The 25696-nt window shown below is 34.7% G+C and overlaps 1 protein-coding gene across 5 annotated transcripts in view; it reads left to right on the forward strand.

The window, feature by feature from the left end:
* LOC129939305 (organic cation transporter protein) overlaps nucleotides 1–25696 on the forward strand; it is an 88461-nt gene that overhangs the window by 45408 nt on the left and 17357 nt on the right. For all 5 annotated transcript variants that reach the window (XM_056047277.1, XM_056047278.1, XM_056047279.1 and 2 more), the window contains one exon: nucleotides 22279–22796. In XM_056047277.1, the coding sequence (XP_055903252.1) occupies nucleotides 22279–22796 (518 nt within the window). The remainder of the gene's footprint in view (nucleotides 1–22278; nucleotides 22797–25696) is intronic.

The raw sequence follows: 25696 nt of genomic DNA on the forward strand, positions 1-25696 counted from the left end.
TTAAAAACAAACTTGCAACTCTAGACAATTCATTTCTTAGAATTATCATCATTGACAATTGTTGAATGACAGTTTGTTGACATTGACAACGCCACTTTGCTAAAATTTAACATAAATATTATTTTCCGCGAAAAATAATAAAATAACAAAATTTTAAATTGTTTTTTAAAACACAAAAAACATTTCTTTTTTCATCTTTAAGACTTTTCTATAGAGAACAAAATTAATTTAAACTCCATTCATTTTGACATTTCTTCATAATGCTATTTACATCTATTTGACAGCTTATTATCCTTGACCGACGTAGTCGCTCAAAAAGACAGAAAAGTGTCAAAACAGTTTTTTGACGCATGCCTCACCAAGTAAACAAATAAATGTAATTATTCTCTGCTAAAATTCACCCTTTGTATAATATGTACAATACAGTATAGCACGTTTTTGGTTGATCAATTGACATGGAGACGTAAATTGTATGTGATAAAGAGGAACAGCAATAAACGTGCATGGTGGATAATTAGAAATATCATGCTTACCATATGTCAATTATTTAGCTTTTTGTGACATATTTAAATGTCTAAGTTAAACATTAGATGCGCCGGCTGCACCACTATCAATGTAAATACTTTGTTGTGGAAGTGCTGTAGCGTTCTAGAAAGAGAGCTTTTTTTGATCAGGGATGGATTTTGTACGTAATTGAAATTTTGAGTTTATTTTATTATTTTTACTTTTGTTCATCCTTTCTTTTTATAATAAATTGTTTAAAAAAGGTCAAGAAGTAATAGTCCTTTGTTTGCATGCGTAGGGTCTTCCAAGCTGAATTAGGAAAGACTTCACACAACTTTATTAAATTCCCATCATTTTCTTATTCATTCATTGCATTCGTTTTGACAGAAACAAGGGTGATTTTTGAAAAGCCCTGAAATAGGTTATAAAGTATATATTTGTTCTCTAAAACAAGACAATTTTGTAAAAACAATTTGGTAGTAACGAATTGCCGTTTGGTTGCTACGAACTGTCAAACTCTATTTGCGTTCCACATACCATCCACACTGCAAGGAATAAATTGTTCGCCCTTAACTTAACCTCAAATTTATACCAATTTTGGTTTGTTTGTTGAAAAGGGTAATTATAAATTGACAATTCGTCGCTGTCTGCGAATAGAAATAAAGCTCATGTGAGAGAAAAGTCAAAATATGCGAACACACACAGTTCGCAGTTCGCAGTTCGTAGCTCATGTGCAAGATCCTTTAAACATATTGGTTTCAAACCTATTTTATCTCTTATAAAATATTGTTTTCGACATTCAGTGAATTTTTGATAAAAATCCAACAGTCCGTTTTTTTTTATATAAAAATAAAATCTACAAAAGAACAGTACGAACATTTGGTAAAAATGTGTTCGGCTCTCGCTATCACGTGAATAAAAGAAGGTATTGACTTCAAATTAATTTCATTCATCCAATTTGTATTTGTTTGTACAAGAAATGCAAAATTTTAAGAAATCCTACTAAATTTGGTAAAAATTGGTTAACGACTTAAAAATCTCGTTTATAAAAATAGATTTTGAAATCAAACTGTTTTATGATATGCAAAATAGTGTTATTAATTATTAAATTTATTAGAATAATTCATATGACAACTTTAAGAAAAAAACACGAAAACCTACAAACCTTTTAAGCAAAACAAATCGACAAACAGGATGGGAAGTAATCAGTGTGTGGGTCGCATCTTATCCTAATTATCAATAAAACAAGTTCTATACTTGCTTTTGTAAAACATTGGGCAAAGGAATTTAATGATCTCTATTTAGCTCTTTCTTTGTACAATGATTCACAAGTATGAACTGAATTAAAAAAAATTCCTGATTCTTATGATCTGCATCCATACATGTACATCGTGTTCTGCTTCTTTAAATGAAATTTCTGAAACAAAGACCAGCCTTGTAAAAGAATACCTTCTTTTAGGAATGTAATCATTATAAATAATTTATTGAATTTAAATTAAAGATGTCATTCCTTAAATTCACCTGACTGCAATCAATTGATTCAATTTATTGATTGATATCTTTTGAAACTTCACGCATTGTTTGCATTTACTTAAGGTATTTGCAATCGTTTGAAGTTAAAAAATCAATTGCCTGAATATGTGTTTGTGAAGTAAATTCCTGAATGCAAATATGTCCGCAGTGTTATTTGTCAGAAAGGGCCCATATCTCTCAACTCCCGTTCTGTCTGGCGGCAACTAGTGCGGCATTTTCTGTGTTGTTGACAGCATCGCAGAGGCACAACACATCGAGTGGGCATCTTAATTATTTCATTTTGCATGTTAAGTATGACTAACAACTAACGACAACCGACAACAATTGTGACGCCGAACGGTGGCAGCGACGTCGACGGTGGTGGTGACTGGTGCGCGGTAGCAGCGACGACGCACAGCGCCGACGACTCACTTTCTTCACCGACGACGCGACTATGTATAGTTACATATGTATGAACCCCTAGCCACAACCTAGCTTAGATTTTTAATGCACTTTATTACACTGCAAATAAAATTTAAATTTAAATAAAACCAATTTGTTTGGATGCATACTAATTGGGAGGTGTGACGTGTGACGCGTTGGTTATTTTTGTTCTTTGTATGAATGACGCGACCAACGCCAAACGACAACAAAATATCAATTTGTTTTTTTTTTCTGCGTCTTCTTTTGGGTTGTTCTTTATTCTTTGTGTCTATTGGAGAGTAAACATTTTTTGAACAATTTAGATTGAGGGGCGACAGATTGTCTGTGGTGGTGTGAAATGATTTGACTTTTGGTCTTCTAGGACTTTATGCCATTGATGAGTGAATTTGGCTAAGTAGGTGTGTGCAATGAGTTATAAACAAATTTGAGTTTGTGACAAAGTTCATGTGCCCCAAAAACAATCGTTAAAAAATTTGTTTCCAATAAGAAGAAAAAAGTAAGTATACGCCCAAGTTAGCCATTCATATTTCCTCTCACATAATAATTAAATGCAAAGCAAATTTAAAAACAATTTTTTAGTTATTTTTATTGTGAAATTTTTATCGTTCATCTCAAAATTTTGGTATCAATTGTTCCATTTATAGCAGTCATCTGACGTCAGGTGAAACGACCTAAAACCTTTCAAACTTGTGCGATCCATCGAAGTGCTGGTAACTATTCTGAGTTCTAACGTAGACAAATCATGCTCATAATAACAATAAAAAGTTTTAATTTAAAAGAAAATTTTCTAACGAAAGTCAAATACAGGACTCCGCTGTGTTTCAACTATAGGCTTTTGGCAGGATAGGTTCAGTTGATTTGGGTCTTCTTTTAATTCTGTTCGCGATCTTCGAGCCTAGTGTCATCTAAGTCTCTTACTATTTTTGGTGTTCTTTTGAACTCGTTTGTGAGTCCAGTTCTACTGTTGACACTTTCAGTTCGAAATATTCGTCTTAAAATCAACAGAAAGTATTCTTATCTGACCTTAGACCCCTAGAATAGAACCGAAATCCTTACTCTCATAAAAGAGCTTTTTAAGTCCTATTCTAGATTTAGCACACCTACGAGGGCTGATCAAAAAGATCCCGGACTTTCATTACATAACAGGTGTTTTCTTTAAGCGTTTGGTTTTAAATCTGGCAAAACTTTTCTCGGAGTTATTTTTTTGAAAGCTGTCACTTTATTTATTCTAAGTTTGGTTCACCATTTTAGAATGTAAGAGTTTACTTTTGAACATATTTAAGAATTGTGCAAATTCATTACCAAAACAATGATTCGATCCGTGCCACGCAACGAAACAATCAATTGATTGAAGAAAACTTTTGGTGGGCGTGACGATTCGCGCCTTGAAAAGAATATTTGATGCGTTATTGCTGACATATGGCCCCAAGTAGCATTATACGCAAAAAATGGTCGAAAATTGGAAGTTATGCCTGGAATTTATTCGAACCAGCCTGAAATCACTTTCAAAACATAATTTCAAACGCTAATCTAATAATGTGCATAAAATTATAAAAAACCATTTTATTTGTTCTTGAAAGCCCCACGTCTACAAAAAATAACCCATTATTTTTATTTTGAATTGTTAAAAATTAAAAAACTGTATACTCTTCAAAATGCTCTCTTATGCTCTCTTACGCTTCTCCCGCTTTCCTGCATAAAGTCTATTTAAAAGTCTTTCTAAATGCATTTCAGCTTCTCCACCAATTTTCGTTAATAACCTCAACCCCGTCAAACATTTCTTCTGTCATGGGCCTTTTCATTTTTGGGTACAAAAAGAAGTCTGCTAGGGCTAGATCTGGTGAAAACTGAGACTGGGGAATTATTGTCATAACATTCGAACGCACTAGATCATTTTTTGGGAAGTATGCACTTCGGCAGTCAACTTTTGTTTCAATAAACAGCTGTGCAAATCTTTCCTTACACAGTATTTCCAAATGGCTTCACAAAGACTCCAACTCTATCCTATCACAAGACAAAATCTCCACCCAATTTCAAAACCAAAAATGAAAGAATTAATTAAGTAAACCGGAAATCTTTTTCCTCTCAAAATACATAAAATTAATTTCTTTTATTTTATTTTGAAAATATAAATAAAATTCCATCCAAAATGTCACACTGATTCTCGCAATCATACTTCCATAAAACACCCATGCATACATTTAAGATATGCCGTTTTTGCCTAAAATATGTACATACAAGTGGCGAATACATTAAATGTTCTGTTCGCATGATGACAGTTTTTGTAGCGTTAACAGAGTTAATCATGTGTAATAGCTCACCAGCACCCAAAATTGAACATCACACGCTGGCCGTGTGGTTTACGGCTGATAAAATTCCAGCCATCAATTAATTATTCCGAGGTCACCAATGTGTGGCTCCAGCAACACGCATCAGTCCAATCTGATGCCATTGCCATGCCATATCGGACATTTACCATCTGGCCCTTTCCACACAATCACACAATCAGAGGAAGCAACACAAATCAGAGGAAGCACTCCCAAACTCCCAGTGCTCCCAACTCCCATCTTCCATCTCCCAGTCCCATCGAAGGACGGAATTCATAGAATTTCCTCCATCCAACATACAAACACAAAACACATCAGGGGACACAATGTATTTCGAATGACGTGCAAAATAGAATGGTGCACAGGGCGGACATTCAAATTTTCCCTTTGCTTTGCCTTTCAGTGAAAAATATTTCCGTGTGAATTCCAACCATTCGGTTGGTTGCATTCGGTTCATTTCAATAAAAGGGTCAGTTTGGCATTGGACTTTTTGTTGTTGTTTTGTTTTTTAATGGAGGTCAGAGCTGCTCAAATAAACCATAATTTTTTGGTCACACACATTTATGTACATATAGCAACAACACGATGGCACAAACATACATACATATGACCATACACCCAGCGACAAAAAAAAAACTCGGACCTTCAAATTTTATGTTATTAATAGTTAAAAATACTTTTTGCTTTTTAACTGTTCCAAAATAAGAAAACAATCGTGAATGCTTTTATATTCAACATCTTAGAGCAAGAGAAACCAATTTTGCTTCAAATATATGAAATTCAGCATGTTTACAGCTTAAATATCAAAACCTACGATTTTAAAGTGACGAGTGATATTTTAAGAGCTATTGGAAATTAAAACAAGAAAAAAATACATACAGTTCAGAAAAATGCACAAAATCTTCGTTTGAGCCGAAAGTACGGTTTGTAAAATTTAATGTCTTAAGATTATTTTATGATCTCAAAAGATCTATCCACTAAGACGGTCTTTATCTAAAGTTTAATAGACTTGGAATAAGTAAACCACTGTTGTATATGCTTTATGACATGCTTAATGGTAGACGATTTATTGTCAAAATCAAAAAAGTAACATCTACCAAAATCTTTGATATTAAAAATATTCTTCAACAGGAAGCGGTTAACTCGCCGATCTTTTTCAACATTTACACCAGTAATCTGGTAGCAAGTCTGAGTCAGGCAATAGCATACGCCGACGACCTAATTGCGTACAAAAGAACCCAAAAAATTGAGTTTACCAAGACACTTTTGCAGGGGACTTCGACAAGATTCAGCAATATTGCGATGACGAAGTTGAAAATCAACTATCAGAATTGAGAACTGTTGTGTTCATGACTCCGCTGTATGGATCCTCAAGAGATACGAGAAAGAACTGGAAAAGTCTAGTGATCGTTGGACCACTGACACTGACAGCCACTGGCGAAAAAAAGCGTAGTAAAGTAAAGGGTGATTTTTTTGAGGTTAGGATTTTCATGCATTAGTATTTGACAGATCACGCGGGATTTCAGACATAGTGTCAAAGAAAAAGATGCTCAGTATGCTTTGACATTTCATCATGAATAGACTTACTAACGAGCAACGCTTGCAAATCATTGAATTTTATTACCAAAATCAGTGTTCGGTTCGAAATGTGTTTCGTGCTTTACGTCCGATTTATGGTCTACATAATCGACCAAGTGAGCAAACAATTAATGCGATTGTGACCAAGTTTCGCACTCAGTTTACTTTATTGGACATTAAACCAACCACACGAATGCGTACAGTGCGTACAGAAGAGAATATTGCGTCTGTTTCTGAGAGTGTTGCTGAAGACCGTGAAATGTCGATTCGTCGCCGTTCGCAGCAATTAGGTTTGTGTTATTCGACCACATGGAAGATTTTACGCAAAGATCTTGGTGTAAAACCGTATAAAATACAGCTCGTGCAAGAACTGAAGCCGAACGATCTGCCACAACGTCGAAATTCAGTGAATGGGCCCTAGAAAAGTTGGCAGAAAATCCGCTTTTTTATCGACAAATTTTGTTCAGCGATGAGGCTCATTTCTGGTTGAATGGCTACGTAAATAAGCAAAATTGCCGCATTTGGAGTGAAGAGCAACCAGAAGCCGTTCAAGAACTGCCCATGCATCCCGAAAAATGCACTGTTTGGTGTGGTTTGTACGCTGTTGGAATCATTGGACCGTATTTTTTCAAAGATGCTGTTGGACGCAACGTTACGGTGAATGGCGATCGCTATCGTTCAATGCTAACAAACTTTTTGTTGCCAAAAATGAAAGAACTGAACTTGGTTGACATGTGGTTTCAACAAGATGGCGCTACATGCCACACAGCTCGCGATTCTATGGCCATTTTGAGGGAAAACTTCGGAGAACAATTCATCTCAAGGAATGGACCGGTAAGTTGGCCACCAAGATCATGCGATTTGACGCTTTAGACTATTTTTTGTGGGGCTACTTCAAGTCTAAAGTCTACACAAATAAGCCAGCAACTATTCCAGCTTTGGAAGACAACATTTCCGAAGAAATTCGGGCTATTCCGACCGAAATGCTCGAAATTGGACTTTCCGAATGTACCAGCAAAGACGCAGCCGCGGTCAACATTTAAATGAAATCATCTTCAAAAAGTAAATGTCATGGACCAATATAACGTTTCAAATAAAGAATCGATGAGATTTTGCAAATTTTATGTGTTTTTTTTTTTTTTAAAAGTTTTCAAGCTCTTAAAAAATCACCGTTTACCTTGGCATCTGGTTGGATCAGTACTTATATTTCGATAGACATATGAGTGCTGCTCTGAGCCAGGGGAGCCTTTAACCTGACAAAACGGTTGGTTTTTGGCAGCCATCTTGACAGCAGGGTAAAGGTGATTTTCTACATAGCCCTTATCCGGCCGATGATTGCCTATGGGTGCCCGGTATGGTTTCACGTTGCCCCATCTCAAATGGAAAAGATTGGGTGTTTGAGAGATAATTTTTGCGTCGTTGCCTTGGGATACACAGAACACCCGAGTCAGAGTACAAACATCACTATTCCAACCAGGATCTATACAACAGAGCCAACATAAATAGAATAGATAATTTCTTGCTGGCAGGGTTCACATTGCGAGAGCGATGTCATCGACCAACAGCTTAATTTTTGGGGCTTACTATCGCAACAATGAATACTTCGAAAGTGCACGTTTAAGTGGCAACATTCCGCCCGAAACTTTCTTCTATTTAGACAATCGAGGGCTGATACAGGATAGGGAGTCACGACCTCCTCGCATTGGACGGAACCGTGCGCCTTTGATTTAGTAGGATTGTTTCCGATAGTGACCGAGAATGTCATTTAAAGTTGTCTAGGGCGTTTGGTCTTGGCCGGCTTACATACAAAACTGTAACTTTTCTTTGATGCATTAGCAGCTCTTTCAATGCTTTTGGCTGCTCTCCACTGCGGCAAGTACGGCAGTTTTGCTGGTCCACTAGAAATCAGCTTCGTCGCTCGCTGGGCACAATTTTTCAAAAAAAAGTGAATCTTCTGCCAATTTTTCAAAATTCGATGATGTGGTGGGTCGTTCGGCTTCAATTTTTGGACCAGCTCCATATCTAAATCCTTCCACATAACGTTGCATATAGTGGAATAGAAAAGGCTTCATTGCAGCGAACGGCGTCGAATCGATTATTTACGGTCATCTCTAATACTGGCCGTCGCGTCACAGCTGCGATATTTCCTGAAACTTAATTCAGTCAAAATAGCTGGAATCCCCACCGCTGTAGGTCGATTAAACTGACCATAAAATAAAATAAGCAAGCAATGAACTAAGCAAAGCACGCATTTTGATATTAAAACTTAATAATTTTCCGTTTTTAAGACGATTTAGGGTCTAAACTGAAGATGGTTGACATTGACGAAAACCACTACACGTGCGTGAACTGTCGAAAAAAAATTTCAACAAAAAATTAAACTAAATCAGTTGTAGAATTTTACCGCTAAATAAAACACTTGGATGCCAGGTTTTTTTTTGTGTCGCTGGGTGTAATTAAGAATAAATACCAAAAATGCTATTTGTTTCAATTTGTTGAATTTATTGCAAAAGATAATTCGTATACATCCGGATTATTGTTTGCTAATTTGTTATAATTGGCAACATTGTTTTTTGGGTTAATTTAATTTATGAATGGATTTCATGAAAATTCTGTTAGGCAGAAGGAAGAACTCATTGTAAATACCGATAGATTTTAAATTTATTACCTCAGTAATTACCTGATGGAGATTAAATAATGAGCCACATTGGGACAAAAATTAATTTAAAAACACTAAACTGTAAATATTTTTTTGTTCTCATTGCAGATGCCCTATTTCAATAAGTCTTGTAGAAAAAATCTTTGATTAACTGTATTGGAGTTGTGTTTCATTTAAAAAGCGAATGAAAACAGCTATAAAACCTGCTTCTATTGCATTGGGTGCATAGTCTCTAAAATTGTTTTATGTTATGTTTTCTGGATTTCAGAATTCAATTTAGAATTGAAATTTAAGCAATGGTATAATACCCTGATCAAAGCCAGCTTGAATTCTCTCAAGACTTACGCTATTTCTATTTAGGTTGGGTGCCGCTTTTGCAGCATTGTTGTAAAAATCTTTTAAGTTGCGTTAGGAAAATTAGTTCCATGGTAGTTCGAATCTTCCATGACTGATTCTTTTTGTGGATTCAAAATTATAATTGCATCCTGAAATTAAATAACAACTATATCTATCTTATGGGTTTAAGTAAATCCTTGAAGTGGATGTGTTGTTGCATACAGATTTTTGGACACAGCAAATATTTTGTCATTTAATTCCTAGATCAGTTTCCAAAATTCTGTTGCATTTTTGCAATTTGCCAGTCTAGAGGCGTAACGTTCGTCATATTTTCTTTTGTTTTGTTTTGCATAGTTCCTTGCAAACGAGATTATTCGAAACTTTTGAAATTATTATTCAAAACAAGGCTCGTTACCTGCTTTGTTTCTTTTTTTACACTCGTCCTTTAATGTGGATAGGATAGTTTTAAAATATTTTCCAAAAAGATAAAGTCTGCATTTTGGTGTCCCTGAAGATTGATGTCATTCGCTGCCCAAAGTCGACGCTTTTAAAGGTTTCCAATAGATTATTGGCTTGTTCAACATAAGGTTGCTGCTTTATGCAGATGATATGGTTATACTGGCGGATGATGTCAAGGACTTGCAGCAGATGATAACGCAACTGGAATGTTACTGCCCGACACTACCTCCGACAACGGATTTAGGCTGGTCGATTTCGCTGCGGGCGAGACGTTTTAGTTCCTAGTACGAAGTTCACGCATCTTAATATTCACAAGGGGACATGGAAATCTCCTGATCAATGAACCGTCAACCAGATTGACTACATTGCGATCGACGCACGACACTTCACCAGTATCCAGGATATCCGAACATTCCGAGAGGCCAACATTGACTCGGACCACTACCTCGTTGTAACCAAGGTACGGCTACGGATATCCCGATCCAAGCCAAAACAAGGAAGTACTGTGAGAAGATTCGACATTAGACGGCTACAATCGCAAGAGACTGCCATGTCCTTTTCCGATCGTGTCTCTAATAAGCTCTTAAGGAGTCCTATGCTTCCTGCATTAAGCATTGAAAACCAGTGGCAACATTGCCTTGCAGCCATCAGAGATGCCACCTCTGAAGTGCTAGGTTTTACACGGCGCTGCACAAAAGGACTAGAGCTGCTCGCGAGCTCTACGAGCAGAAGAGGAGAGAGGAACACCGGCTTCTTAGATGGAAAAAAAGAGAGCATGAGAAGCGCGCGATCGAGGAGATAGAGGGATGTCACAACAGGAACGAGGTTCGTAATTTTTACCAAAAGGTAAAAAAAACCTACCAAGGGTACCAGCCACGAACCGAAGCCTGTAAAAACGATCAGGGGAATATCGTAGTAGAACCGCAGTCGATGCTGAGAATATGGAAAGATCACTTCTTCAAATTATATAACGGCGATGACGAACCGAATTCCACTGTAAGGGAGATAGAACCCAACCTCGGCGACGCAGATCAACAATTCCGCCTACCCGATCTTGACGAAGTGAAGATAGCTATATCTAAACTTAAGTCAAACAAAGTTGCTGGAGCTGACGGCATCGCTGCCAACTCATCTGCAAAATATGGTCGGAAGAAAGCATGCCCGATGAGTGGAATCTCAGCATAGTGTGCCCGATACATAAGAAAGGAGACCCTCTAAACTGCACCAACTACAGAGGCATCAGTCTCCTTAACATTGCGCATAAGATCCTCTCTGCCGTATTATGTGAACGTCTGAAGCCATTCGTCAACAACCTGATTGGTCCTTATAAGTGTGGCTTCAGACCAGGAAAGTCCACTATCGACCAAATATTCACACTACGGCAGATCTTGGAAAAAACCCAGGAGCTTCAAATCGATACCCACCATCTCTTTATCGATTTTAAAGCCGCGTATGATAGCATCTATAGGGAAGTGCTTTACAGAGCAATGTCTAGTTTTGGCATCCCTGTCAAACTTATCCGTTCGTGTAGAATGACGATGGAGAATGCACGCTGCTCTATCAAGGTCGGAAAAGATCTTACCGATGCATTTGATGTCAAAAAAGGTTTTAGACAAGGCGATGCACTGTCATGGGATTTCTTCAACATCGTTTTGGAAAGAATTGTGCAAAACTCAACCGTTAACACTAGAGGCACAATCTTCCAAAGATCCATCCAATTACTCGGATACGCAGATGATATTGACATAATTGGAAGATCAAAGCGTGATGTCAGTGGAGCGTTTTTGAGCATTGCGACGGAAGCGAAGAAGATGGGTTTAGTGGTCAATGAGGGCAAGACCAAGTATATGCTGCCATCAAAAAAGGACACTGAACAACGACTTCTTGGACAAAACGTCCCCTTGGACAGCTATAACTTTGAGGTAGTTAAGGATCTTGTATACCTAGGCACCGCTATTAACACAGACAACGACACCAGCGCTGAAATCAAACGAAGAATAACTCTTGCAAATCGCTGCTTCTTTGGACTTAGAAGGCAATAGAGAAGTAAAGTCCTCTCTCGCGTCTTAGGATGCTTCGAGAGAAAAATTCTTCGGGTGATTTTTGGACCCGTACGCATAGATGGAGAATGGAGGAGAAGATATAAGGACGAACTGTATGGGCTGTACAGCGGCACTGACCTAGTTAGCAGAATTAAAGTCCAACGGCTTAGATGGCTAGGTCATGTAGAGCGGATGGACATCAACGTTCTAGCCCGGAAGGGCTGGTAAGTAAGTAAGAAGTAAATCTATCTAAATCCAAGATAATGGTGTTCAGAAATGGTGGAAGGTTATGTAGTCAAGAAAATTGGACATGAAATGGATAAAGAATTCGAATTGTCTCCAACTACATTACTTAGGAGTTTTACTTTCACCAAAGATTTCGTTTTCAAAGAACGTAGAAAAGAAAAAACATTGCAGCCAAGAACAGCATAAACTCGACGTGGCAATGCTTTCTAGTAAAAAGAAATATCAACTTAAAAACTAAATGGAAACTATTTCAGGCGGTGAGCTATTCAAACTTACGGTGCTCAGATCTGGGTTTGGAATGTTCGAAGAAGTGAAAACTTCAACGCTATTTTTTAAAACAAATTTAAAAATTGCCTACATTTACAACAAACTACTCTTTGGCAAGGAAAACGGGGGCGGAGGACGGACATTACTATACCCTTGATCTTCACCTCAGATATATATCAAAAACAATAATCATATACAGTGCAAGACTACCGCATCAGCTAACAAAAATACTTTTATGGGACAAATTGTTCTGGGTAAAGGAATTGAAAAATCTTGGATATTGTTTTGAACTGCGTTGGGATGAGAGATCTATTTGCAAATTGATTGGATCCAAAAAGGCAATGATCTTTTGCGGCTGTCAGAGGGACAACAAGAAAACCTACAAAGGACAGATTAACATTAACGATGGCTTCGAACTGAACAGGACACCCGGATTTTTAATGCAAGATGTGATTTAATCAAGCTTAATGGCACAGACGACGTTTGTCAATGTCGTACATTTTGCATTTTTAACTTCAAAAAGAAACTTGAAATCTTATTTGAAAATGTGAACAAGATATTAAGTTGGAAATAAACAAATATTTTACTACTTCACTTGAGTCTTGACAATAATAAGAAATTCGAGTTCGAGTTCTCATCAATAGTTTGTACAGTACGTTGGAAAGTAACAATAAGTGGAAGGTGATCTGAGTACGGAACTTCTTTCAAAATCAACTGTTGTTGTTCCTAAAATTTATCGACAGATACGTATGTACATACATATACAAATGTATAAACTTAAATTTTTCATTGCAAAATTTTCAAAATTGATTATGGAACAATTTTTGTTTAATATATAGAAAGTTAAGAATACAGAAAACAATCATTTAGAAAAATAATTTTTAATTGGATTTATTTTATCGTTGCTTATTTTATCATCGAAAATTAACATCTAGAAATATATAATTTCACGAAAAATTCAATCTATTCTATCTATTCGAATGGAGATGTTTTAAAAACATTCACAGTTTAACTTAAGTGGTATTTCATAGAATTGGAAATACTATACTGTTTATCGTGCCGATATGGGTTGGGTACGATTTGCCGATTTTTAAAATGTCGATTTAAAAAAGTCGATCATTATAATGTCGATTGTCGAAGAGTCGATTGATAAAAATACCGACCGAACAAAATGCCGACTCTTATAACATCGATTTTGAAAATATCGACTAGTAAAAGGTCGACAGTGACAAAGTAAATGATGTTCACATGCATGCGGCGCCGCATGCATGTGAACATCATTCACTTTGTCACTTTCGATCAACAAGTCACTCTCGGTTAACTGTTAATGTTTACATTCGCCGCATGCATGTGAAATCTCAGATAACTGTTAAAGCTTACATTCATGTTTTTTTCTTTACAACAGTCGACATTTTAACCGACAACTTTTCAGTCGACATTTTTTATAGTCGACATTTAAATGGGCAACTTTTTTTTTGTCGATCAAACTTCAGTCGACATTTTAAGAGTCTGTAAAGTTTTCAGTTGGCCAGTCGACATTTTTTTTGTCGACCATTCGTACGCCACCCTGCCGATATTTTTGACAATAAATTTTCACGGTTCCAAAAATTGTGTGCATCAAATTGACAATAAGCGATGAAGGGATATTTTTACGTTTAACCCCAGTGTTATATTTAAAAAAATAAGGAACTTAATATTTTTAAACCCATTTGACTTCTTATAAAACAGCATTTTTATTTTGTACTTTATTGACGTGTCCATCATGAGAACATCTTTTTTCACTGTTCCTGAACAACAGAAATGCGTGGGTTGATATAATTTGAACTTCTTCACAGAGTGCATTAAACCTGATTCATTTTCATAAATGACTTGGTTTAACACAATAAGATGATCGTTCTTTGTTTTATGAATTATGATTATAATTTATAAAATTTCAGGAAGTTCAATTTATTATTAATGTTTATGGATGTTCCTTTTTAATTAAAATTAGGGGTGAAACATTCTTTTGGGTTTTTAAAAATAACTCAAAAATCATTTTTTTATACAAATTTACAAACATTTTGTATATATTTCAATGTTATTTTTGTTGCTTCTCGCATTAATGGTCCAATTTTCTTTTACTGATGATCCAGTATTGAAATGGTCGAAAAACTGTCATTATTTTTTGTTATTTGAACGCAGAAGGTTTTAGGAGAATTTTATTAAGTTTAATTGCATCGTTCTAATAATGCAAATTATAATTTGTTTTCTCTTTCCAATCCTTATACAACTTTTGGTATACTCAACTTCTATTAAGTGACTACCTTGACTGTTTTTAAGTACCAATTATCCATTATACCAGAGGAAGGTACATTTATACGACTATTCAATACAATGTGTTTATTTTAGTGTACCTACACAGGTCCTTGAAAGTATTATAGAAGTTGTATTTCCTTGAAACTCAAAAATAAAAACAAACATTGCAGCTTTACAGAAAACATTAGTCATAACATTCTAAAGGGCCCATTGATTTATTTTATAGAATTTAATGGCAATATCCTTCATTAAACAAAAAAAAATTAAAATTGGGCTCAGTCCACAAAAATTCCTTTTAATCGATACAAAAAATTAATACTTAAGTTTCCTACAATAGAAATTAAAAAAAGATGTTTTGATATACTTTATGAATAAAAGCTTCAAAAATATTTAGGAACTATTTCATTTTCAGTGTTTGCGAACAAGGAAAAGCCATTGATTTCATGTTTAGAAAAATCCCAAAAATCACATTTGGGGAAAAATTAGTACACAGAAATTCAATTACAATTACTTGAAATTAAAATCTCTATTCACTTTTTCAATAACTTTAAATAATGTAATTGAGAAGTTTCAATTACTTTAAAATGTAATTGAAAATTGTCAAATACTTTAAAGTGTATTTGAAAATTGTCAATTACTTGCAATTCAATTACATAAAAGTAAAAAAACATTGGTTGAAAAAAGATGCTGGCTTGATTGCTTCATAGCTTAGCTTACCGATTTTAAATCTTGTTTTAACATGTGAATATTTCAAGGACATTTGGGATTAATTATGCGCTCGTTTCGAAAGAAGCAGCTTCCAAAGGCTTAACAAGTTAATATTCAGTTTCTTCAATGATGAACTAGCCAAGCATAAGGAAAATACCCTCTGCGAACGGATCCTAAATGGCAGAATCATGTCAGCCCTTAGTAAAGAATTTGACAGTTGTTGACTCTTGTGTGATACGATTCCTGCTGAAAAAAACCTGAACTTATTGATTGAAAAGTTATGCACCATCGAAACAAGAGAAACGAACCAAAATATCAAGAGTGATGGCGCTGCTTTTGTTGCAAGGGGAAATTATAATAAAAAGCAGAAGCAACCAGAAAAGGCAAATAGTAAACTAGAACGTGCTAAGATGAAATTTCCATGCAATAGGTGCAAAGAACTCGGGTATTGGGCTGCCGAATGTCTATAGAACAAATCCACACAAAGCAACATTAAGCGACCTGCTTTGATGGCGTTCTCTTTAAATGAAACAAAAGGACATTTTTTGAGACAAGATCAATGGTATTGTGACAGTGGTGCTTCAACACATATTACACTAAACAAATCGCACTTTGCAACGTACATGGGATTCGATGTACCCAAAGTAATTTGTTTAGGTAAGCAAGTTGTCACGATGCTGGCGTTTGGTACAGGCAACATCAACATTAAGGTGAACATTGAAAGGATGTCGAAAGAAACAACCTTAATGGAAATATGGTACGTTCCTGAAGCAAGTGCACAATTGTTTTCTGGGAAAGCTGCTGCTCGAAATGGTTGTACGATATCAATGAATGACCGAACTGTTACAATTCAAAACGCTTGTAGTGGTGAAATAATAATAGATAGGGTATCTTAAAGATGAGCTGAATGTTTTAAAAATACAAGTTTTGAAACCATCTGAACTTGTGCAGGTATATGTACATGTCAAAGGCTTCAGAAAGTCTTCAAGTATACCATGAAAGATTTGCTCACCAGAATAAACGCCATGTGAAGAGAATTCTTGCCAAAAGTTTTCCCGAAAGTGTTGAAGAGTTCTGTGATGGATTTGCAGCTGGTAAAATGCATCATGATAAAATATCATCATCATAATTATTGAATAAATAAGGAAATCATTACCTTAACTATAATTTAAAAATGTTTTCTTTAAGAACTTGAATAAATCTATAACAACGATAAATTACATGTGTAAAGTTATTGAATTTTTCAAATTACATTTACAAGTAATTGAAATATATATTTAAAAGTAATTGGATATTTTTTTTAACTACAATTACATACATATTCTGCAGTAATCGTATCACAATATCCTATTTTATGGTTTTCTAAATAAAACCTAAGGCCATTATAAGCTTTTAAAATCCGCTCCCGCACTGGCACCTACATCTTCAAACATACACCACAAAATTAATTGGCAATAAAATTTAACGATTCACCTCCATCATCGTTCGCCCCCAATCTCTCTTTAACTGCATCATATCAACCAACCAGAAGTTAAAGTTGAAGGCGAAGGTAAAGACAAAGGCAAAGGAAAGAGCAAGAGCAAAGGCAAAGGATAACACTTTGACTTCTTGATAATGTATACAATGTACACATGTATGTATGTATGTATGTATATGTATAGAAAAACAACATTATATCCTTGATGTGGTGAAGAACCACAAATGCCACCTTTTAAACGGTAGGTCAAGGGCTAATTAAATATAATAAACCACAATGTTATACTTGATGACTATGCTATAAAAGCAACTTTAAACAATATTGAATAAATACTACAAAACCCATACACACAAATAAATACATAGAATGTACAATGTTTAAATGACATCAGGTCTTGTGGTTAAGATGACATTAGAAAGATAAAGTGTCGAAGTTCAAGGATTCAACCAGTTGCAGCGAACGGGCGAGAGTGTATTCCTATCCAACCACTTTTATACTCTCGGAATAAGTTGCAAGATGCAGTGTCACTATTTTTTTTAAAATTGTGATTAAGATTATGTAATTGAAAGATGCGGAAGACACATCTTGAGTCAGTCATCCCCATATCCTCATCAACAAGGGCACACTAACCCCACATAGAGTGTATATAAGTTTCAAAGGGAAACACTGTAGGTCGATCAAGGCAAAGGACATACAACACAGGCGTGCACACCAAAACGTCCATAATATCAGCTTCATATCCACTGAGAGGTTGAGGTGCGACTTAAGTCCTTGGTATTGACTTGAATCAGGGATTTTCATTTTTATATTTATTTTCATTTGGTGTAAGAATATTGTAAGTTTTATAGAGTCCTTGATGGAGCTCTTTATAAAAAGGTGGGTGGACTTTTTCTCTTTTTCACTGGATACCAACATCATTGAGGACGGGCTTTTTTTTAGATCCTTTAGAGACACTTTGTTTGCTTGATGGTCTGTGTATAGCTAAATATTGTACAGTACGATGATGGTGGGAGGTATGGTTCAATGTCACATCAGTGCGGAGATTTGATTTTATTGACGGTCACCCATGAGGACGTGCTATGATTCAAAGGGATTATGCATTGGAATTATCCTCATCGATTGTAGTATGTGTTTTATTTTGTATATTTTTTGTGATGCGGACGTGTCCTCATGACATTGGATTATTTTGTCCTATGGTATACACTCACTGCCATAATAATATTGTAATACTTCTGGGTATCGTAAAAGTTTTTGTACCTGGCTAAAGACACAAAAGAGGACAAGATAGCATTTTCATTTCATTTCTTCTTGTTTCAATTTTTAGCTCAAAAAGAAATGCAGCACAGGAAAATAAATCGGTAATTAAGACTTTTTGTTAAACAATTATTTACTGAATTAAATAGTAACTCAAACAACGGCGAGTATTTCAATAAACACAAACGTGTCAAAGATAATCTTCAATTAAGAACTATTAAAATCGATACCTATCAGTGTCAATATCAATTATTATATCGCCTTCTGATATATATAAATGGATATCTATTAAGCTCAACCATTCATAAAGACTATAAACTTGGACTTATACCTACTGTTAAACTCTTAGTACTCGTATTCATCCCTGGCCTTTCTTCTCGGTGGGGATTTGTCTATACAGATATAAATGATGATGTGCGGTTCAATTAATTCTCGTAAACCTAATCTGATATAGCTATGCATTTATTGACTTAAGAGACAAACGACTACCGACGACGACGGACGGACCAACCAAGTCGGGTATTGATGTAATGTGTGGGTTGCAATTTTGCAATAAATCAATCAATAACACAATGATATGAGCTACATATATGAGGTGCAATAAATTGTATTGCAGTGCGCCATAACAGTCAATAAGAACACATAAGCTCAACTGAGATAGACATTAATAAAACTAACAAAACTCAATGATTCCATATGGTTTTATAGGTTATATATAGAAGATTTTGAACACTGGGTTGGATTAGGAATGGATTAGGAACGGCCCTGACAGGCGGCGGTCGTGCAAAGCGAATCACTGTAGAACTTATACTTTTTAAAGAATATAATAGCTATTGTTAGTTAGAAATTTCATAATATTTGATATTCTCAAATTTTAACTGCTTTCTAAAAACTAAAATATTAATCCTTCTTTATTAAAAACAATGCATGCGAACACGTCTTGAAAAAGGCAAGTAATAGAAAAAACAAAGGAAACATACCTAACACCCCTGAAAATTGAACAGACTCTGAATACCCATGGTTTGTTGGAAAATCTATTAAAAGTATAGTAGGATTTTACACGAATAACAAAAACAATATCCGTAGTATGAATACTACAGATAAAAGTTAAAGTAGAATCTTACTAGGGATGGGTTTTTTGACATTTATACGAGTCTCGAATGGATCTTATGTGATTTCGTTCTCAAATGTTGGTACGGTTGATATTGCATTCGTATCTCGGTGGCAGTGTTCGTTGAGTAGTTGTGCATTTGAAAAAAAACACGAATTTGAAGCTCTGAATGATCAGAGTTAAAAAAAAAACGCAATTATTTTTTTGACAATTCGATCTCTGCTCTAAACTAAAAAAGAAGAACACTAAATGAAAAAAAAAGAAACACAAATTTTAAGCTCTGAACTTTTATTTGTTTTGTTTGACATTTTAGTCTTTATTCTGAACTTATAAAGAACAACCAAATTTGCAATTTTGAACTATTAAGTGCTTTGCACATGAGACACGAAATATTTTAAAGTTGATACAATTCTTCAGAATAATTTATAACAAAATTGTACAAAACTTACCGAATTTCAGACCCGAATTATTGTATCACAATTTTAAAGAGTATATTTTAAGAAAATATCAGGAACAATTTATATTTATTTAATTTTTGTTCATGTTTTCCATTTTTTAAGTTAAAGCTGAATGAAATAAGAACTGGAGAAAAAGGGTTCTTTCGTAGATTATGGTCTTACTACTTGTGAAGCTCTTCGCTCCCCACAGATTTTGCTATATTCGTTAGCACTAACTTTTGCAAAATAATGAACAAGTATTACAGCTTATACATATTTCCGTATAATAACAAAAAATGGTCCAGTCAGTCAAAAAACTACGTTTTAATTTTGGTTTACCAAAACATAATTGACGCGCAGAAGATTAAGGGGTCGATTTTAAGCTCAGCAAAGTTGAAAAGTAGAATGAGAAATAATAAATAAGAATTTTTTTATCTTTGTTTTGCTAATATGCTTCTTAGGTTTTATTCTGAAAGCCAGTTGTACTAAGTTGGTACAGAGACGCCACAAAATGGACCAACGCACCTCTAAAAATGAAAAACTCGAAAATTGATGTTTATATACATTTCTACTGTACTACGGATAGCTCTTCAAAAAAAAAAACCGCCAAATATTTATATTAACAGATATTTTTTTTAGTGTTTTCTTCTAAAATATTTGATTTTATCTATTTTTTAATTCACTTTGTCGTAAAGTTAAAACCAAACATTGGTATATTAATTGTGAAATTACCTTAAAAGATTTATAGCATTGGCAATTAGCAGCTTATGCGCAAACCATTTTCAGTGACAGTAAGTAGATCTTTCGTAATAATCCCTTTTTTGGCTATTCACAACAATCTTCCAAATGTTTCATATATATCAACTATCAGTTGATAAGCGATACTCTAGAATTAAAGTAGTCATGTTGTCGATAACCCTTTTAACCTGGAAACATACTAATTTGGCTTTTAACTTAATATTTTAATACTATACGCCAACGACTTCAAGCTCTTGTTAAAAAAAGTGATACTTGCAATATTAATAGTCTTTCGTTCGTTTATATTAATTGAAAAACTAAGTTATTTCGTTCAGAAATAATAGACGACGCGAAGATAGGAATTAGTGGTTGGAAATGCTTTTTTCTCATCGTTATAAGATCTGATAGCTGAACGGTAAGAAAACTCAAAGTTCTGAAAAAGAAACGAAGTGTAAGCCAAGTTTTCGAACCTTCCTCATTCCGACCCTGCAGTGTGCAATCAACCTATAAATTAAATGCGCTTATTCTGAAGATAGATGTCTCTCATATTATTCATCATCAGCCATTATCTCTATTCATAATCTAAACATGGATTATTATAATTATTAAAATAGTTTGACATAATATTAATTGACAATTAAATAATAATGAAATCAATCACTTAAAAACACTGTTGCATTCTGTCATTATTTGTCATTTATAAACAAACAGTGGCGGTAGTGTATGATGATATTTGCGATAATTAATTAGTATTCCAAGCTTCCGTGAAAAGAACATTATCTCTCAAATCAATGACAAATGATTTTTAAATTCATTTGACACCACTATACAAACAATGTTTTATCTTATCTCAGATTGATTTGCATATTCGCGAACATGGGTATGAATAAAATCGGAGATGACAATTAAATGTTTGGTTTTGACATAAGAGGGATTTGTTATCTTGTTATATTTTCGCAAATATTTACTAAAATGAATCAAATCGTAAAGCGGAATGTGAACAAGTTCACTTTGAAAAGAAGATGTGTTTGTTTCGAAGACACTAGGTAAATATTTTATCAACCTACTTAATGAAGTAGATCCTTAGATTATTATCTAGAACCTCAGATTTTGCATAAGATTAAAGCCAACAAATATTTGATTCCCGTTTAATCTTGTTTGACGGCTTTATAAGAAGATGTCCAATCACCCCTAGAATTATTGTCAATAAAAAACGAACACATCCAAATCGATAATGAAGTTAAATTGACATTTGACACTTTTATTAAACATCAGAAACTCATTTTTCATTTTTGGTTTTTTTAAACTTAAATGCAGAGTCTGACAGTTTAAATAATCGTTCACTTTTTTTAAACATGGCAGACTCAATAATGGCTGACATTTGGTTTTTCACAACTTTGACATTTCTATCAAATGAGTTATTTTAGTATAGAAACTGACTTAACTACCAAATTGAACTATAAAGCTGTCCACAAAAGTAAAATCTCCATTGCTTTGCAAGTTAAGGAAAAATGCTAACAATAATCACAAAAGGATTAAAAAACATAGGCGCATTTTTAAAAAGAGGTTTGAGTATTCTTTAGAAAATTGCTTACTTTTGCTAGGTGTTGCTGAAATTTTGCTCAACAGTGTTTTTGGTCTTGGCCAAATACAAAACTTCCAAGGCAAAAAAATGTCAAAGCACTGTAAATATCTATAGATTAGTCTTATTTTCATGATATCACTTTGTCCAAATTTATAGCTTTGTTTTATTATAAATTAGTTTGCAATTTCTTAAAACATATTTGTTAAAATTCTTTGTCAGTATTTATTATTTGAAATTATTGATGAAAATTATTTATTTTCCCAAATATTTTATTTTGGTATTTGTTTTTATCTTTTCAGTCAAATTTATCAAAATGCCAACAAATAAACCGTCCCCAGAAAATGAGAGCACCCGTTTGCCCACCACAGTTCAGATGACAGCGAAAATAAAATCTTCATCACCAGCGTTGACAATAAACTCGACTAAAAGTGACGGTGATGCAGACAGTAGTGGTGGAGGTGACGTTGGCGGTGGTAAAGGTGTTATCGATGAAACATCTCCAACTAATATCACAACACACAATGTCACCGCGATTACTAATAACATCAATTTAACATCTTCCGATATTGGACTAAATAAAGCAGGCTTGGGTGCTGTAGGGAGTGAAAATAATCATAGCAGCAGTAGAGGTGTTGGAGGGGGGACAGGAGAAGGAACAGGAGCTGCATACGATGTAATAGAGGATGAAGCTGGCGAAGAGACTGATGTCATAGGAGAATTGGTTGGTCATTTTGGAAAATGGCAGTTCCTAATGACAATATTATTGTCACTTTTTCAAGTACCGAACACGTTTCATATATCGTCACCAGTTTATCAGGTGAGTTTGATAGAAAGTTAAACAAAAGACAAAATATATTTACCTCATAATACTTTGTCCTTCTTTTTGTCGTAATTGTGGTAAATTCAAACTAAACTGTGCGCAATGTAACAGTTGACGTCATAATTGAAGTTTGAATTTGCACAAGAGACCGATTTGAATTTCAAATTTGGACCTGAGGTACATTTCTACCAGTCATGAAAAACTTATGTTATTTTTTTTTTCGAATAAGTTATAATATTTACAAGAAAAGATATATTATCAGAAATACAGTTAAAAAAAAATTGATTGAGAATAACTCGTCAGTCATTTAATATTTGGAATAATTTACGCTCCTTCAAGGTGCACTCCGCAACTCTTGATAATCCAGTAAAACGTCGAGCAAACATTAAACATCCCCAGTGAAATCCTACTGCAGATATCAGTTTGACTTTTATTCGAGTATCGAAAACAATTTTAGAGATTATCTAAACTGTGCTATATCGAACTGAAAACATGTTGCAAACTGAAGTCTTGAGAAATATCCAAGAAAATTGTAATTGTTTTCATTCCTGCACAACAGACCAAATCCAATGGTTTGAACGATAAAAACGCTTTTCGCACCTACTTCCCTACTAATGGCAAAGTTTTAGGAAATAATACAAATATTTTCAATCAAATCGAGTCCCCTTCTAATCGGGAAAAGATTTTTCCTTTTAATCTCCGTCGTTGGTTTGCCTTTTTTTCACCCACTCACGTAGTCTCATAAATACAGAAAAAAGTCAATCATTCAATAAACGCGTATCTCCTTTTCAACTCCTTGAATTGACAGACAAATCACGCATTTTCCTCCCCCCCAAAAAGTCATGTCACGGTTCGGTTAGGTTATCACACAAAAAAGAACCTCAATCCAATTTCAAAGGGTATTAGAACCAAGAATTTTCCATTCTTTGTCTGACACACAATAGCTCTTTGCCCTTCGAACTTCTTTGTATAGGACCTTTCTATAGGCATACTCTATGATTCGGCCCCCAAAACCAAGCCTTTCAATCACTTTTCAAGCAATAAACATACGATTCTAATAAAACGTCTATATAAAAACAATAAGCTACAACAATGGGAAACCTCACCATCATCATCTTTTATGTTTCTTTTCTGTTTATGCTGGTGCTGGAGTTGAGCTCCTTTGACTGGGTAGATAATCGGGCTCAATTATTAAAAAATCAAGCCCATTCAAGCTTCAAGAGAAGGATGATTCCCATGATGTTCATCCAAATACAAATCCAAATCCCAATTCAAAGTATCAAATTCGATTTCCTTTCTTTTTTATTTTGGGGAAGGGTGTTTTTCTTATCGCCTGCTGTTGCCTGTCATTGTCAACTTTGTTCACGCATGTGAGAGCTATCGCAGACATGGAGGCATTGAGGAGACGGGTATTATGCATATCTTCACAGAATTGAATCCTTTGAGGATTTTTTTCACAACTTTATGTAGATTTGTATTCTGAGCCATAGGGATTCTTCGTACTGGGACACCTCACCTACAACTTCAACCGCTCTTCCCTTCTGATGTGATAAAGGCATTTAAGAAGGCTTTGTGTGTTTTTCAAAAAACAATTTTGTCTGCTTAAATATATTGATGTGATTTCTGCCGTGGCCTTTTTGTTGATGTTGCTGTTGCTATTGTTGTTGGTTTTGTGGTAAACGAACAATCCTTCTCTGAGCAAACTGAGTTCAATTGTTTGAAAGATGAGTCGTCAGTCGATTCGGTCGTTGCGGTTCGGTGGGGTACGGAGGAAAGTCCACAAAAACACCCTTCAAGGGTTCGAGGGTGATGTAAATCAATTCAAGGCCGATGTTTTGTGCTGGTTGGAAAATGATAGCTTCTCAGACTTTGATGTTTCATCGTTAGTTCAGTGGTGGCGCCGCCTTGGGCCTGGGTAACCCAGAAAGAAAGGAATATAAAAATGCAGAAAGACAAATAGAGAAGATCCCATTTTGGAGGGAAGTCGTTACTTTCAAATGGCTGAGCTAGAAAATTGCCGACTTCTAATGGCACAAGTGCCATGTCGAGATGTTCATGATTCCTGCTTCCGGGGGAATGGCATGTATACGAGCCAGGTGAGACAGAACGGATGTGTGTTAGTTCAGTTTGATAGAACTGAGTAAAGAGGATAAGGAATGATACACTACAAATCATATACGAGGTTTATATTTGTAGGTATGCATTTTGCTCTTTGCTTTATAACCACAAAAGATTTAAGACTACAAAAATTAAGGCCGCTTATATAGTTAGGTATTGTGCAAGCTCGCGGGGTTGAAAGTTGAATGTAGGTATAAAATAATTTCTTACTTTGTAATGAAATGTGGGCTAAGAACAAAAGAGGCAAACATACATAGCAGACACAGTTAACTGGCATAGAGAGAAGACAGAGTGTTTATCTTATTGCAGGAAGTTTATGTAAGTTTATAATATGGGTCACCAAAGCTTAGGATTAAGTTTTGTTGAACAAATTGTAGAAGTCATTAACGTCTTTTTGTTTCAGCCAGTTTTTTTAAAGACAACTTTTTTAATTGGGAATGTTTATATCAATTTAAAAAAAAACATAGAAAACGTCGCAGGGTGATTAATAACCAATTTACAAATTAAGTTAGCACCAAACAATCAAATAAAGGAAATTTTAACAAAAATTCCACCTACATTACAAAAAAAGGAAAACTTTCCAAGATAATCAACAAAAAATATAGGAGTTAAAAGAATTTGAAAATTGTTAAAATAATGTAAACCTATCAGAAATAATAACAAAAATAAAAACGTAGCAAAATGATTAGAACTTATTCCAGACTTTTTAGAAAAACATGTTAAGAAATTGATAAGAAAATTTCTTTTTATATTTAAAATAAATGTATGTAAAAAATAAA

Source organism: Eupeodes corollae, chromosome 1 (assembly GCF_945859685.1).
Source record: "Eupeodes corollae chromosome 1, idEupCoro1.1, whole genome shotgun sequence".
Lineage (NCBI taxonomy): Eukaryota > Metazoa > Arthropoda > Insecta > Diptera > Syrphidae > Eupeodes > Eupeodes corollae.